The 14,128-nt window shown below is 34.4% G+C and overlaps 2 protein-coding genes across 5 annotated transcripts in view; one reads left to right on the top strand and one right to left on the bottom strand.

Annotated features, from left to right (window-relative positions):
* LOC130053130 (uncharacterized) overlaps positions 1–14,128 on the bottom strand; it is a 205,817-nt gene that overhangs the window by 41,485 nt on the left and 150,204 nt on the right. The gene's annotated exons all lie outside the window — the stretch shown is intronic.
* LOC125673557 (uncharacterized) overlaps positions 1–14,128 on the top strand; it is a 142,389-nt gene that overhangs the window by 56,647 nt on the left and 71,614 nt on the right. For 2 of the 4 annotated variants that reach the window (XM_056159774.1, XM_056159776.1), the window contains one exon: positions 7,150–7,224. In XM_056159774.1, coding sequence (XP_056015749.1) covers positions 7,150–7,224 — 75 coding nt within the window. Of the gene's footprint in view, positions 1–7,107; positions 7,225–14,128 lie in introns of all 4 variants that reach the window. The other 2 variants (XM_056159775.1, XM_056159773.1) reach the window with 1 other exon arrangement.

Raw genomic sequence — 14,128 nt, 5'->3', positions numbered from 1 at the left:
TGTGATACCCATTGTCATGAATTGTGCTCCTTTAATACCTAACATGTTTTGGATTTCTTTTGAGGAAGAATTAATTGAAAAGCTACGTGAAAAGAAAAAAATATCTTGCTGTGGCCTTCAATTCAGCATTCAAATGTGTCGGTGACGCCATATCTATTAACAAAGTCCAGCATACCCCTGCAAACGAAGTTAAAGATGTATTCTCGAAATACCTTGTTTGTATGTCCGTCTGTAGACATAATTTATCTAGAGGATATCTTTAACACCGATTAATATAGTTGATCAAAACTTTATGTATATTTAGTAGGAATAATAAACCTGGGTATCTGCTAATTTGATTGCGATATTTTAATGTTCAAGAAAGAAATGGATTTTTTTTTCCATTTTGAGGGGTTGTTGTCTTTGTCCAGAGTATATCTTAAAAACAAATGAAGAGATGTAAAAGTGTGTGTATATATATAATGAAAGTGCACTTACGTCATTTTATTTGAGATTCTTCAACATTCAAGAAAGTTATGGATATATACATTTTACATGTTTTTAACTGTGTCAACTTAATCGTTTCCTTTTAGTTGTTCTGTCACAGAGACCACTGCATTAAATTAGGAAATGGTATAAAGGAATCATCAGTCCATTTTTTTCCCTTTATCTCCGTGTCTGTCCATGGATATATCATTTTTTTAAATTAAAAGATGTATCATACAGTGACCCATCTATATTGAATAGATACTGTAGATCCCTTATTTTACGCGAGTACTTACTATCTCGAAATGATTCATGGACGTTAAATCGCGAGAAAATGAATTGGCGAGTGTTTTGTTGATCAAGCATTTTTGCATGTATTTCAGCAATACGAAAATAAAAGCGAGACATGTTGTGTTCGAGGGTGATGCTTCTCGCGAGATTACGCAACAATGAACTCCTCGTGTAGATATAGGAATTTACAGTATCTATGAAAACAAAAATTCAGACCTTATATCAAGCATATAGAAATATTAAGTAACGCTATAGTGCAGACTATATAAAGTGGGTTTTTTTTGTCAAAAATATGTTTATTCTTCAATGAGCACTCCCGTGTGGATCCAGGTTAGAATAGGTCTACATTACCCTTTGCTTGTCGTAAGAGGCGACTGAATGGGGCGATCATTTGGATAAGACCAAATAACCGAGGCCCCGTCTCACAGCAGGTGTGGCAAAATAAAGACCCCTCCTTGTTTATAAGGCCGTAAGCGCCGAACATAGGTCTAAATTTTGCAGCCCTACACCGGCATTGGTGGCGTCGCCATATGAAGGAAATATTCTCTAGCGCGACATCGAACAATGTACAACCGATCAAAAATAATGAGCACAAATTCACCGTTTCCGCCCTCCAATTCGCCCTGCGGGGGTATATTACTCCCGTTGTTTTTTTTTTATTCAAATGTTGAATTGATATATCCCAGTGAACTCGAAATAAAGAACACCTCTAATGAATATTCCATATATTAGTTGTCTTTGGATATTTTATTAACCCCCATTTCCACAATTACACATCTTAACGCTTCTAGCATGTCCTAGCTGTAACACATCTTAACGCAATTTCTATACGCATTTGTTTCTACTGTGTGTGTTCGTTGCTGCAGTAAAAATTATTGATATTTTATCATCATCTTGGGTTGTAAGACAAAAATGAGTGATTTGACGGATTTATTTGGTAGTTGTGACAATAGCAAAGACACAAAATTGGAGGACATACCTGTAATACGAGGGCGTTCCCGTGTTGGGAGAAATATACTGATCCGCGGCCACCATTTACTAATTCGTGGCCACGATTTATTAATTTGTAGGCTCTACTTGTTAAATCATGACCAAAGATTAATTCTTCTCTCACGCATTATTTAACCCGAATTAGCTTTCACAATTTAATGAAATATGTGTATAAAAGGAACATAGAAAGATATGGATTGGTATAGAACTGCTCCCAATACAAGAAAGTCATACGAATGAATCAAGCTAAACTTTTAACTTTCCTCAAACATTAATTAGAGTGGATGATGTTGTCCAATCTGGCCAGGTTGCAAATAGTGTTTACAGAGAAGCTATTCTGCTTCAAGGAGATATTTCCCGTAAAAACTGTATTTCATAACTGGGAAACACAAACAGGAAGTATTATACCAAGGATGAGAACGTATGTCTTCCAACGAATAAAACAATATGCAACATCAATGTGTTATAACAAATACGAGAACATTCAAATGATCTCAACTTGATTTTCAAACATTTTCTTATTTCATCAAATATTGTTAAAGACTGAGTGTTTCATAAAAGATATATGCAGTTATTCTTTTTGATAAAAAAAATTTCAAGATTTAATTAACAAAAATATGTGTACCACAGACAGACACCCGCCCATCATCTGGCCGTCCCAGTAGAATCTGACCACATCCCCTAGATACATGTGCAAGTATTGCTTGCAAGGGGCATGGATTGTACATTTCGTTTTGAAGGGACGATAACTCGTAAAGCTCGTGTATTATAAAGAAAGACGAGAAGTATTACCCACTTATAGATACAATTTAAAAGGGACCGACTAGACACACAAACAATGATTCCAACATATAATTAACATACAATACCCACTGAAATGTGCATCCTGCAGCGCTTAACATACAATACCCACTGAAATGCGCATCCTGCAGCGCTTATAATGATATGCAAAATGAATCATGCAACAACAAAGAAACTAAAAAGAAAAAAATAGAAGATTTATTGTGAATTTAAAGTTTCTTTTCCACAAGTTACTCAATAGCAATACTTAATACATCAAATCATCTAAAGAATGTGTTTAGTTATGTACTTAATAACTTGAACCTGTATGTAAAAGTAAAAGATACCTCGTGTATAGACTTGTATAAAATATTCAGTGTTTTACTGGATCACTTTAAATGCATGTAAGCATTTATGAAATAATTATTTTGTCATGCACTGTACATTTATTTCAATGCCTGAATATCATTTTACAATATAATCATTTCTGCTATTACATCATGACTGTTTAACGTGCGATGTTTTTATCCGATTTTCAGAGAAAGTTTTGCATAAGACATCTAAATTTCAGAATCCAGGTTTCAAATTCATTTTGATAGAATTACAATATCGTGATAGTTGAAATATGTTTTCAGATTTCTGTTAAGACCAATATTCTTATTTCGCGACATTAACATCATCTATGTAGTTGTATTCAGTTGGTCAACCCAGCAAACACTAGTGAGAGTATATCTTACATTTTCTGATCAACAAAGCGAACATCAAAACATTCTTATCATGAACAAAGGTAGTCTCTCTGAGAGCACATAGAATCGGGGGGTATTTTTTTTTTACAAAGACCATTTTCCGTTATTTTCATATTGAAATAAAAATAAAGCATAGTGCCATGAACGAGTAAATTTTTATTCATTATTCTACTATTTAATTCATTGAAAACAACCACTTTTCTAAATCATTTTCATAAACTTATCAAAATGCAATTTAAAGCAACGTTTACATCATTAACAGCACATATATCTGCAGTGTGCAGCTTCAACTGTCCTTTTCCCTAAATAGTCATACCCATTTTATATGACTCTAAGAAAACCACAATGAAGGTTTTCGTTCCACGCTTACAAAGAAAATATAATGCTAAAAGTTTATATTAATGTCCCATCAGTCATGTTTCTGCAATTGTTGGTAAAGGTTTTAGAAATCATGATTAGAGGTTATGTCAAGATCTTCTGTAATAATTATTTTAGGCGTCATAAAAGTTATAGCAAACATGAGTCCAGAATGATTGTTCAAGCACAGGATTCTTTTTTCAATCAAATACTCTGAAACGTGAGAGTTGACTAATTTATGGCACTACGCTGTACATACGTATATTAGGTGACACTACCCACTTTTTTCTGATAGTAGTAGCGAAGGAGAAGAATGTAATCTTAAGCTATTTAGCTGCTGGTAGACTGTTGGTCCCTGGGGGTTTCTACAGCCCAACAGCTAAGTACTTAGCTACTAGCTTGAAAATACGGATATATATTTAATTACTGTGATAAGATTTAGAAATTCGTTTCAAAATTAAGGAGTATCTCCCTCATGCATAGCTCTGATCCTTAGACGAATTTGGCTCCAGTTTTTGGCACTCTGTTTTTCCTTTATTATTATTACAAATTCAGTGTTATTTCGGATTTCCAAAATTTCGGCTTGGGCACCACTGGAGAAACATTATTTGTCGAAATGTGCATATGGTGCATCAAAATGGGTACCGTATAAGTTTTACATTAGCAAAGGACGACCACCAGCACACACAAGTACACTTAATATATCAAATTTTTGAGGAAAATTGAGTCCGTTTTAATTGATGAACACTCCTCCCCCATGAGCTCGGGCAACTATTTGCTTGTCAAGAATTCTACACAAAACATGTTCGCTTCCGCCTTCCCCACACTTTGAAAAAAAAAAATCGTTGTTATGCGCCTGTAAGATAATGTACAGACAGTTGGATTTCCACCTCGCACTGACACAGCTTCTAATCAGGACATACAGGACACCGCAAAGGAATACTGCTAGGCGACTACAGTCTACTAGTTCTGCAACTCGTAAATTTGGGAGACAATTTATACGGGCTGTGTAACGTAAATTTGTATGGAAAGCAGAGCTTCGTTTTGTTTCACTTTTTTTAAACATGCATGCTTTAAAATTTTATAACTACATAGGATGATTCTTATTTACAAGGCATATTGGAGAAATTCCTTTATTTCATGTATCTATGTTTTGTTGTTGTTGTTGACAATGCTGCTTATTTTTCAAATTGACGCAGAGCTATAACAAGTATGTTGATGTGTCAACGATCTGGATTAGAGTCAATATTCCGCAAATCGTAAAGTCGTTAAGATATTCTTAATTGCAAATACATACTGGCTTTGGGTTGAACGCTGTCTGACGTGTTTAATACCAATTATTGGATCGTCCTTTACATAGTACTAATTTTGACTATGGATTACTCCATTTGATCAATATAGAGGGTTGATGACAGATATGACCGGTCAACAGGGGATGTGTACTCCTCCTAGACACCCCATTCCCTGTATCTGGTGTATGTCGGGGGTCTCTGTTTGTCTGGGGAATTATACTTTGGTAGTAGCATCACCTTTTTCAAGCTTATACAATCTGTGATATAATAACTGTTTATTTCCTGTGGATACTGTGTACTGATTGAATGTTCTAATCGCCTTTTGTCTGTCGTCTGTCTGCCCGTCCGTCAGTTTGTATGTCTATAACCTTTTTCAGATTTTCATCTTCTTAAGAACAGCTGAGCCAATTTTACTCAAACTTGGGGCAACATATTCTTTGTTGAAGGGGGTTCAAGTATGTTCAAACGAAGCGCCATGCCCTCTTCAAAGAGTAGATAATCAAGGATAAGCAAAAATAAAGTAGGGTCATAAAAAGCCACCAGCTTTAAAAGTTTAAATCTGCATGGATACTTCCTGATACAGTGCAAATTAATGTTTGTTCAAACCACGATCCTAGGGGATAAGATGAGACCACAATAGCGAAAAAATGTTTTTTATGTAAATATAGAAGGGGTCTCTAAAAAGAATTCTCAAGAACAGCTGGACCAGAAAGAATGAAGTTTACGTGATTTTGTCTATAAATTATATTTAAGTGTGTTGTAATTTTGGTCCCCGGAGGTAGGGTGGAGTCACAGTAGGATATCAATGTTGAAAATGAGGATATATAGGAAAATATTTAAAAAATCTTCTCAAGAATAACAGGATAAGAATTAGTCATGTTAATGTGCTAGGTGGTACAGGTTCATTTTTGTTTTTCAAATTGTGGCCCCTCGAAGTACGGTGGGGACACACGAGAAAATTTTACGTGGGAATATATAGGGAATGGCTTTTAAAATCTTCATATCCACAACATTAGTGCCATGATAATTCAGATTGATTATTTAATAATCAATCTGAATTAATACAAATTTCATATGGTAGTTTAAAGTTCAAATCAAAGGGGCCCTGGGGTAGGATGGGCCACAATAGGAAATCTAAATTTTATTTGGAAATACACAGGAAATTAGTTTAAACATTTTTTTCAAGAGTACTAGTGCCACACTACATCATATCCTAATGTGTTTTTAAGTTTCCAAGTTGTGTGTTACTGTATTAAAGTTTGTTATCCCCCTGCATCTAAAGGCATGGTCAGGGTTATTGTTTCCTTCTGTCTGTCCGAAACTTTGACCTTGCACATAACTGTGGGTGGCCTCTCATAAATAACATGCACATTACTCTACACATTTCATTCCATGATGTATGACCAAGTGAACTTGACCTTCTTCACAGCAGCAAGATAATGTAATTCATGATGGTGGTTAGGCATCGACATATTGTGTGAATTCAAGTCCGGTTGTCATGACTCTTTGTGTGTAAATTGGGCTCGCAATGTTGAATTGGAATAAAGATTAATATTTTTTTAATCACAACTGGTGAGCAACAGCAGGACCAACGTAATTAAGTTGGACAATGTGACCCACGAACTCCTTGTTTATTAAAAATATAGAAAATCGAAATATTTTTTTTCTTGTATCCATACCAATGGAAGTGTGCACGTGTCTATCGTTAAATGATTTAAGTTCATTTATCAACCACAAAGAAGCTACACGTCCCTGTTTTAATAATCACCACTTATAATGATGAGTCTTACAGTCCAAACTCTTGTGAGTATATCTTCCGTTTATTCTATTCGTGTTTAGTACAAGGGATTTTCATTCACAAAGTTTTCACAAAAAATAGTAATAAAAGCCGTATGGAGTTTATCCTGGACATGTGCAGACAATACAAATATTCAGATTGAATTGTGATAGAGAACTACATGTATGATTATAAATTTTAATGTGTATCGCAATCCTCGGATTGGTGTTTAAGGTGATGCTTTGATAATATACCTTTAATTTCTTTCCAACTATTTAATATATCGTAGTCTTAAACTTACCTGCCGAGATGACATGGATAATGGTGGATGTACAGGTGTATTATAGTTATCCATTGTTTGTGGTTTTACACGTATACTAGAACGTGTTGTCCATTTAACAAAATATAGTCAATAAAACAACTGAGGTAACTGTATCTTGTTTTGTCTTAGAGTGGAAGAAGAGAAAGTTAGAGAGGAAGATGAAAATACTTGGTGATTGCAGCGATTGGAAAACAAAAATATCAGGTAATCAACTGCTTTATACTCAAAGTTGTGTGCATGATAATATAATCACTTTTACTTTAAAATGATATTACTAAATAAATGCATATACTGTATTTGAAAAGGTGAGGATAACAAACATTTTATGCTGAACTGTACAATAAATGGACCAATTCAATAATACAAGTAATATCCGTTTAAAATGATACTGAAAATAGCGAACTATTGCATTACTTAGTTTTGTCAGTATAACAAGGTAACATTTATAAATGTTCAGTGACATAACAGCACAACTTCCTAGCTTATCATAAATTAATACTTTCACTTGATCAAAATAAAATGTAACATTCACTGTGTATATTGATTTGAAAATTAAAAAAAAAAGCACTTTAATGATCCATGCAACTTTATAAGGCATATTATTATTAATATATCATATTAGATATGGTGTAGATATATTTAGTTTTCTTCAAAGTAATTTTTAAATATTTTGAAAAATAATTACATTCATTGAATTGGATATGGATAGCTCTACAATGTATATAGTGAAAAACACCAACTAGTACGAATGTGTTATGATTCACGCTTTCTATATCTATTATAACATACAAGAGTGATCAACGACATGAAATATCAATAGTTCACTGTCCAATGTTTCATCAAATACATGAAATGCAGTTATATATATATTTGTAACAGAGGTCATCCGGATAAAGAATGGTGACATTTTTAACAGCATAAATAATAGTCAAGAAAATAAAAAAAAATTGAATCCCTAAAATGATATATTGATTGCTTAAGTGTATTATGTTTAACATCCCTCTCGAGAACAAGCTAATTAAAGTCAGACTTCTTAAGTCCGTGCTGTATACTCTGTGTAGCGACTATGAGCGTATCTCATGATCTTAAGATCTGATTTTAATTCGATTGCCTTCGAGGATTCTTCACTCATATGCAGATGTCATCTTTGCCGGTGAAGGGCTGTAAATTTTAGGCCTATGATCGGTGCGTTCGGCTTTTGGACAAGGGCGGTTCTTTATCGTGCCATACATGCCTTGACACGAGACATCGGTTCATTTTTGCGATATCAAGACCGCTCAATTTAGTCGCCTCGTACAAGCAAAGGCTACTGTATATCTCGTCTAACACAAATCCCCACGGAGACGATAAATGTAAAATTTTATTAAGATATACACAAGTCCGTGACAACATGTTGTTTTTTCGCTTGCGTCATTTGTTTTACACTTGCACCCATTGTTTTGAAATGGGCAATGTCACATCGCTGTATATCAGTGCATCCCTTTTTCAGTACGTCTGTGTCAGTGTGTCATCCAATATTTAAAATCAATATGCATCCATAGTGTATTGTAAATATACATATCTTGTATATGAGGTCACATGGTAACGGTAACCATGATTTATATCATATTGTAAGTCTTATATGTACATGTAAGAAGAATTTACAGGTTAAATAATGGGACTTGGATTTACTGTAAATCTTTATTTTCATGACTGGAGAAGGAATGATCAAAGTCCTAGTAAAACAATATGCTAAATCATGCATTGACCTACATATCTTTTTTATGAGATTTCTCAATTTGTCGAATTTGCGACAACGTTTTCTTATAACTCGTCGTTGATATCTTGAGTAATCTAGACATTATCATCCATCCTCGTTAAGCATATGACACCTACCATATGAACACGACTACAAGTTTTAAAGGAGGACTGTAATTGAATGAAAACAAATATAAGAAAACCCACCTTACCCAGGTTGATTAGGAAATGCATCAGATATGTCTTTCAGGAATTTCCAGAATATCCACCCAAGTCATCGTAATTAGGAAATAAAAAGCATAGCCGAAATAGTATTCCTAAGATGTTTCAGCATTTCTGTGTTAATTAGGTTCAGTTCAGTTTATTAGTACGAAACCATACGGTTTACAGGCATGTTATAAGTATACCACATACATTTATTTCACAAGACTTTCACATCAATATACACATATAATAACACTGGGAGTACAATGTTGTACACAGCACACATTATACATTATACCATAATTTTACGAACATAAATATATGTACATAATGAACATACATTATATCATGATATGCAATTTGTTATATGCGCTGTGAGCATGCGTTAAAAAATTATGCGCTGTGAGCATGCGTTATATCTATGGACAGTGCCTCGTTAGATTGTGAAGTTGTTTTCTGTTCCTAAGGCTAAGTAACCGAACAAGCTTAAAGGTAGATGACCTTGTCCAATAATATTATGTATGTATATACTACACCAATGATTATACTGTGAACATTCCAATATAAAGTGGTATTTATCTCCGATTTTGTTTAGATCACATAATTTGCAAATGCGTTGAACACGTCCTGTTTAACTGTAACGGCCTCGCTCTATAGCCAATCTATGTAAAGATATCCTATATTTTGAAAGATATTGAATAAGGGTTTCCGGGATGAATTTCCTAAGGTAATATTGTATATCGAATGTATTCGATAAGTACTTGTAAAGTGTTTGCAAAGAAGGACTTTAATTCTTGAATAAATATATCTGTCAGTCTTTGTTTTGCCATTGCAAAATGTCTTTGGGGGTCAACACTTTGTGAAAAGTGTTGAAACCAAGAGAGCATAACATATCCTTCACATTTGATACCCATAAATTATGATATAGGAAGACATACATTTCATCGTATAATGTTTTCAATATACAATTCTGAGTACTTACGATTTTGACCCAATACTTCAGTATACGTAATTTTCTATGTATTGTTAATGGTACACGGCCCAATTCTGTATAAGTCATATAAGTTGAAGTGGAGCTTTTAACTTTCAATATCAATTTACAAAACCGAGTGTGAACCTTCTCAATATCCTTTCCTATACTGAAACCCCATATTGCTGCTCCATAATTGAGAACACATGCAACATAACTATCAACGACTTTTAACTTTGTTTGTATATTCAAAAAGTTATCTTCAGATACTTTAGTATACCAAACATACACTTGTTACCCTGTTGAGCAAATAATTTTTGAGTTAGAGCAAAGTTATCATTGAAATTAAGAGTAACGCCTAAATAATTAAAACTATTGGCAATTTCTATTGTTTCCATATCATAAAACCAGGTATCACTGCGAGGTAAGTGTATGCCTTTCCTAAATACAACAATTTTCGTTTTCACAACACTGACCTCAATATCCCATCTGTCACAGTAAGCATGCAGTTGATCTAATATACTATGAAGGTCTTCCTTTGGCTCTGCCATCAAAACCATGTCGTCATCATACATAAGAAGAAACAATGCTAGATCTCTTAGGCGGGGTGGTTCACATGTGCTTGAAATAAGCTCCCCTTCAACAATCATTGATGTAGAGAGAAAGAATAAGAGAGGAGACAATGCTCCCTTATATTACACCATTTGTAGAGAAGATGAAATAAGATAAATCACATTACAACCTACAGTACCCGCAAAATTATTCTTGACCTGATAAATGATAGAACACGATATACGCACAATACAATAGGACACACGCACGATAGGATAGGATGCATGCACGATACGATAGGATACATGCATGATAGGATAGGATACACGCACGGTACGATAGGATACACCCACGATACGATAGGATACACGCACGATAGGATAGGACACGCGCACAATACGATAGGACACACGCACGATAGAATAGGATGCATGCACGATACGATAGGATACACGCATGATAGGAAAGGATACACGCACGGTACGATAGGATACACAGACAATACGATAGAATACACGCACGATAGGATAGGATACACGCACAATACGATAGGATACACACACGATACGATAGGATACACGCACGATACGATAGAACACACGCACGATACGATAGGATACACGCACGATAGGATAGGATACACGCACAATACGATAGGATACACACACGATACGATAATATACACGCACGATACGATAGGATACACGCACGATGGGATAGGATACACGCACGATATGATAGGATACACGCACGATACGATATGACACACGCACGATACGATAGGATACACACACAATACGATAGGATACACGCATTATACGATATGATACACACACGATACGATAGGATACACGGTCAACCTGATAAACGCAAAACCTGATAAACCATCTTCACGATAGACCTAATAAACGTAAAACACGATAAACGATATTCACGATAAACGGAAAACCTGATAGAAATGTTGTACAAGAAGCAATTTAGACCGAACAAAATTTTATACCTACAACATAATTACATTATGTTGATAAAAATATTGAAGGATTTCAATATTCATTATATACCTAAAGCGTATAATTTTTTTAAAACAATGACATACTGTTTTTTGAAAATATCTTGAATTCTATCTAATCATTTTTACGCCATCAAATTAAAATCAGAAAAGTAAACTTTATACGGTTTTTGATTCATTATTTGATATCTATATGAATTTTCTCAGTCAATGATTCTAAAACTTACATTGTCACCTAATGTTTAATGTATAAAGTACACAGGGAATTATTCCGTGGGGATCCGGGTTAGAATAGGTCCTCAGTACCTCTTGCTTGTCGAAAGAGGCGACTAAATGGGGTGGTCCTTTGGATGAGACCACAAAATCAGAGGTCCCGTGTCACAGCAGGTGTGGCACGATTAAGATCCCTCCCTGCTCAAAGGTCGCCAGCGCTGAACATAGGCCTTAATTTTACAGCCCTTCACTGTCAATGGTGAAGTCCCCATGTGAGTGAACAATTCTCGAGCTGGACGTTAAGCAATATACATACAATCAATCTATATACAGGGCATTAACTAAATATAATATAATTTAGTGATATCATGCTTCAGGTACTCTCTTATTCCAATGTCTATTATCTTGAATGTGAAATAAAACCAAGTAATACTTTTTGTGTAGCGAAGAGGGGGTTATTTTGCATCAAATTAATTAAATAAACTATTAAAATCAGCAAAACCCGGCTTTTTTGAATTCGCAACTTTGAAACGCTTAAAAATGTTTGTTTAGTATGTAAACAATTCAAATAATCATCAAAACCGGCATACATATCTAGCATCTACCCGTACGACTATTGGTACATGTTACATGTGTACATGTACAAGAATAAAACGAAAAACAACGATGACGGCTTAGTTGTGCTCAGCTGAGCAGACATTTGGGAGATACAACACTAGTGTACCCTTCCAAAACTTAATCTTCTATTGTGTAAAATACAATGTCCGCGAGAAAACTTGCTTTCAAAACACAGGTAATGCACAAAATTATATTGAAGAACGCGCACAAGTTCAGTAGTTGGTAAATAAGTAGAATACATGTGGAAAAAATCGGAAGAAAAAGAGCCTTATCAAATTATATTTAATAAACAATGTAATTTACTGATTATCCTTTCAAATAGGAACATCATATTTCTCTGTCAGTGTTGATTGCAAATGATTGTTTCTAGACAAGCAAATGTTTATGAACTTCAGACTGCCTGCTTTCCAGACTAATTTGAATGAAATTGTTATGAATTTTCACCCTCTCTGGACATACAAATATCTCTTCTTCTCCCTTAAAATCGACAGCTTTATGTTCTCCTTCAAATATATTGCCTTTCCTCGATTCCTAAAAATAACTTCTTTAACAAAATGAATAAAGCCTTTGGAAATTTTTTTTTTCATTAGATTTAATATACGTTCCCGATAGTTTCGGAAACTACACGATGGACGATTTTCACGATAAAAAGAAAACCCGATAAACTCAAAACACGGCACGATAGGATGCACGCACTATACGATAAATACGTTATGTACATGTTGACATATTAATGAAGATGTATACCATCTCGTTTTTGCTTGTAAAATTACTCCAGAGCTAGAAATGATCTTTTTAATCTCCTTTTCATGTTTGAATTGGTTACTATTGATACAAAATTGTTATTATGCGGTGATGTCAATTTACCTCTTCAAACTAATATAATGTAAAACTTATATGGTACCAATTTCGATGCACCAGATGCGCATTTCGACAAATAATGTCTCTTCAGTGATGCTCAACCGAAATGTTTGAAATCCGAAATAACAATGAAGTTTTAGAGCTATTTTAGGGAAAAACAGTGTGCCAAAAAAAGTGGAGTTAAATTCGTCTAAGGATAAGAGCTATGCATGAGGGAGATAATCCTTAATTTTGAAATGAATTTCTAAATTTTATAACAGCAATTAAATATGCATCCGTATTTCAAGCTAGTAACGAAGTACTTAGTACTTAGACCCTCGGAGACTAACAGTCCACCAGCAGAGGCCTCGACCCAGGGGTCATAATGTAAAACTTATATGGTACCAATTTTGATGCACCAGATACGCATTTTTTCAGTTGTTCATAAATTTATATAAGAAACTTGTAGATCTGTTTAATCATTGTACATTTTACCTGTTAATTATTACCTTGCATGACATATTGTAATATTTTAGGAGAGGGACTTGTAAGTTGTCAGAACTTGTTCCCAATCCTTTTGATTTCATCAATAAAATATGTTCAAAACAATACGATAGGATACACGCACGATGCGATATGATACACGCACGATAGAACACGATACGGATGTCAAGAATAACATTTCCGGTACTGTAACACTTGAATTGAGTTCACTTAAAAATTTTCAAATAATATTCATAAGTTTTCATGTGACATCACTTTTGGCTAATTTGTAGAACAACATGTTCCTATTAACTCGATCAAATTCGTTTTTGTAATCTACAGCACAACAGTAAAGTTTCTGATCATTGCTAAGGTAATTGGAAATTAGTCCATGAAAAGCAGAAATAGCATCAGTTGTACCAAACGTTGGTTTAAAAACAAATTGTGCGTCATATACAATGTCATTTTCCGAAGACCATTCC

The sequence above is a fragment of the Ostrea edulis genome, chromosome 3, assembly GCF_947568905.1.
Source record: "Ostrea edulis chromosome 3, xbOstEdul1.1, whole genome shotgun sequence".
Lineage (NCBI taxonomy): Eukaryota > Metazoa > Mollusca > Bivalvia > Ostreida > Ostreidae > Ostrea > Ostrea edulis.
The sequence above is the reverse complement of the archived record's forward strand: the minus strand, read 5'-3'. Positions and strand labels throughout refer to the sequence as shown.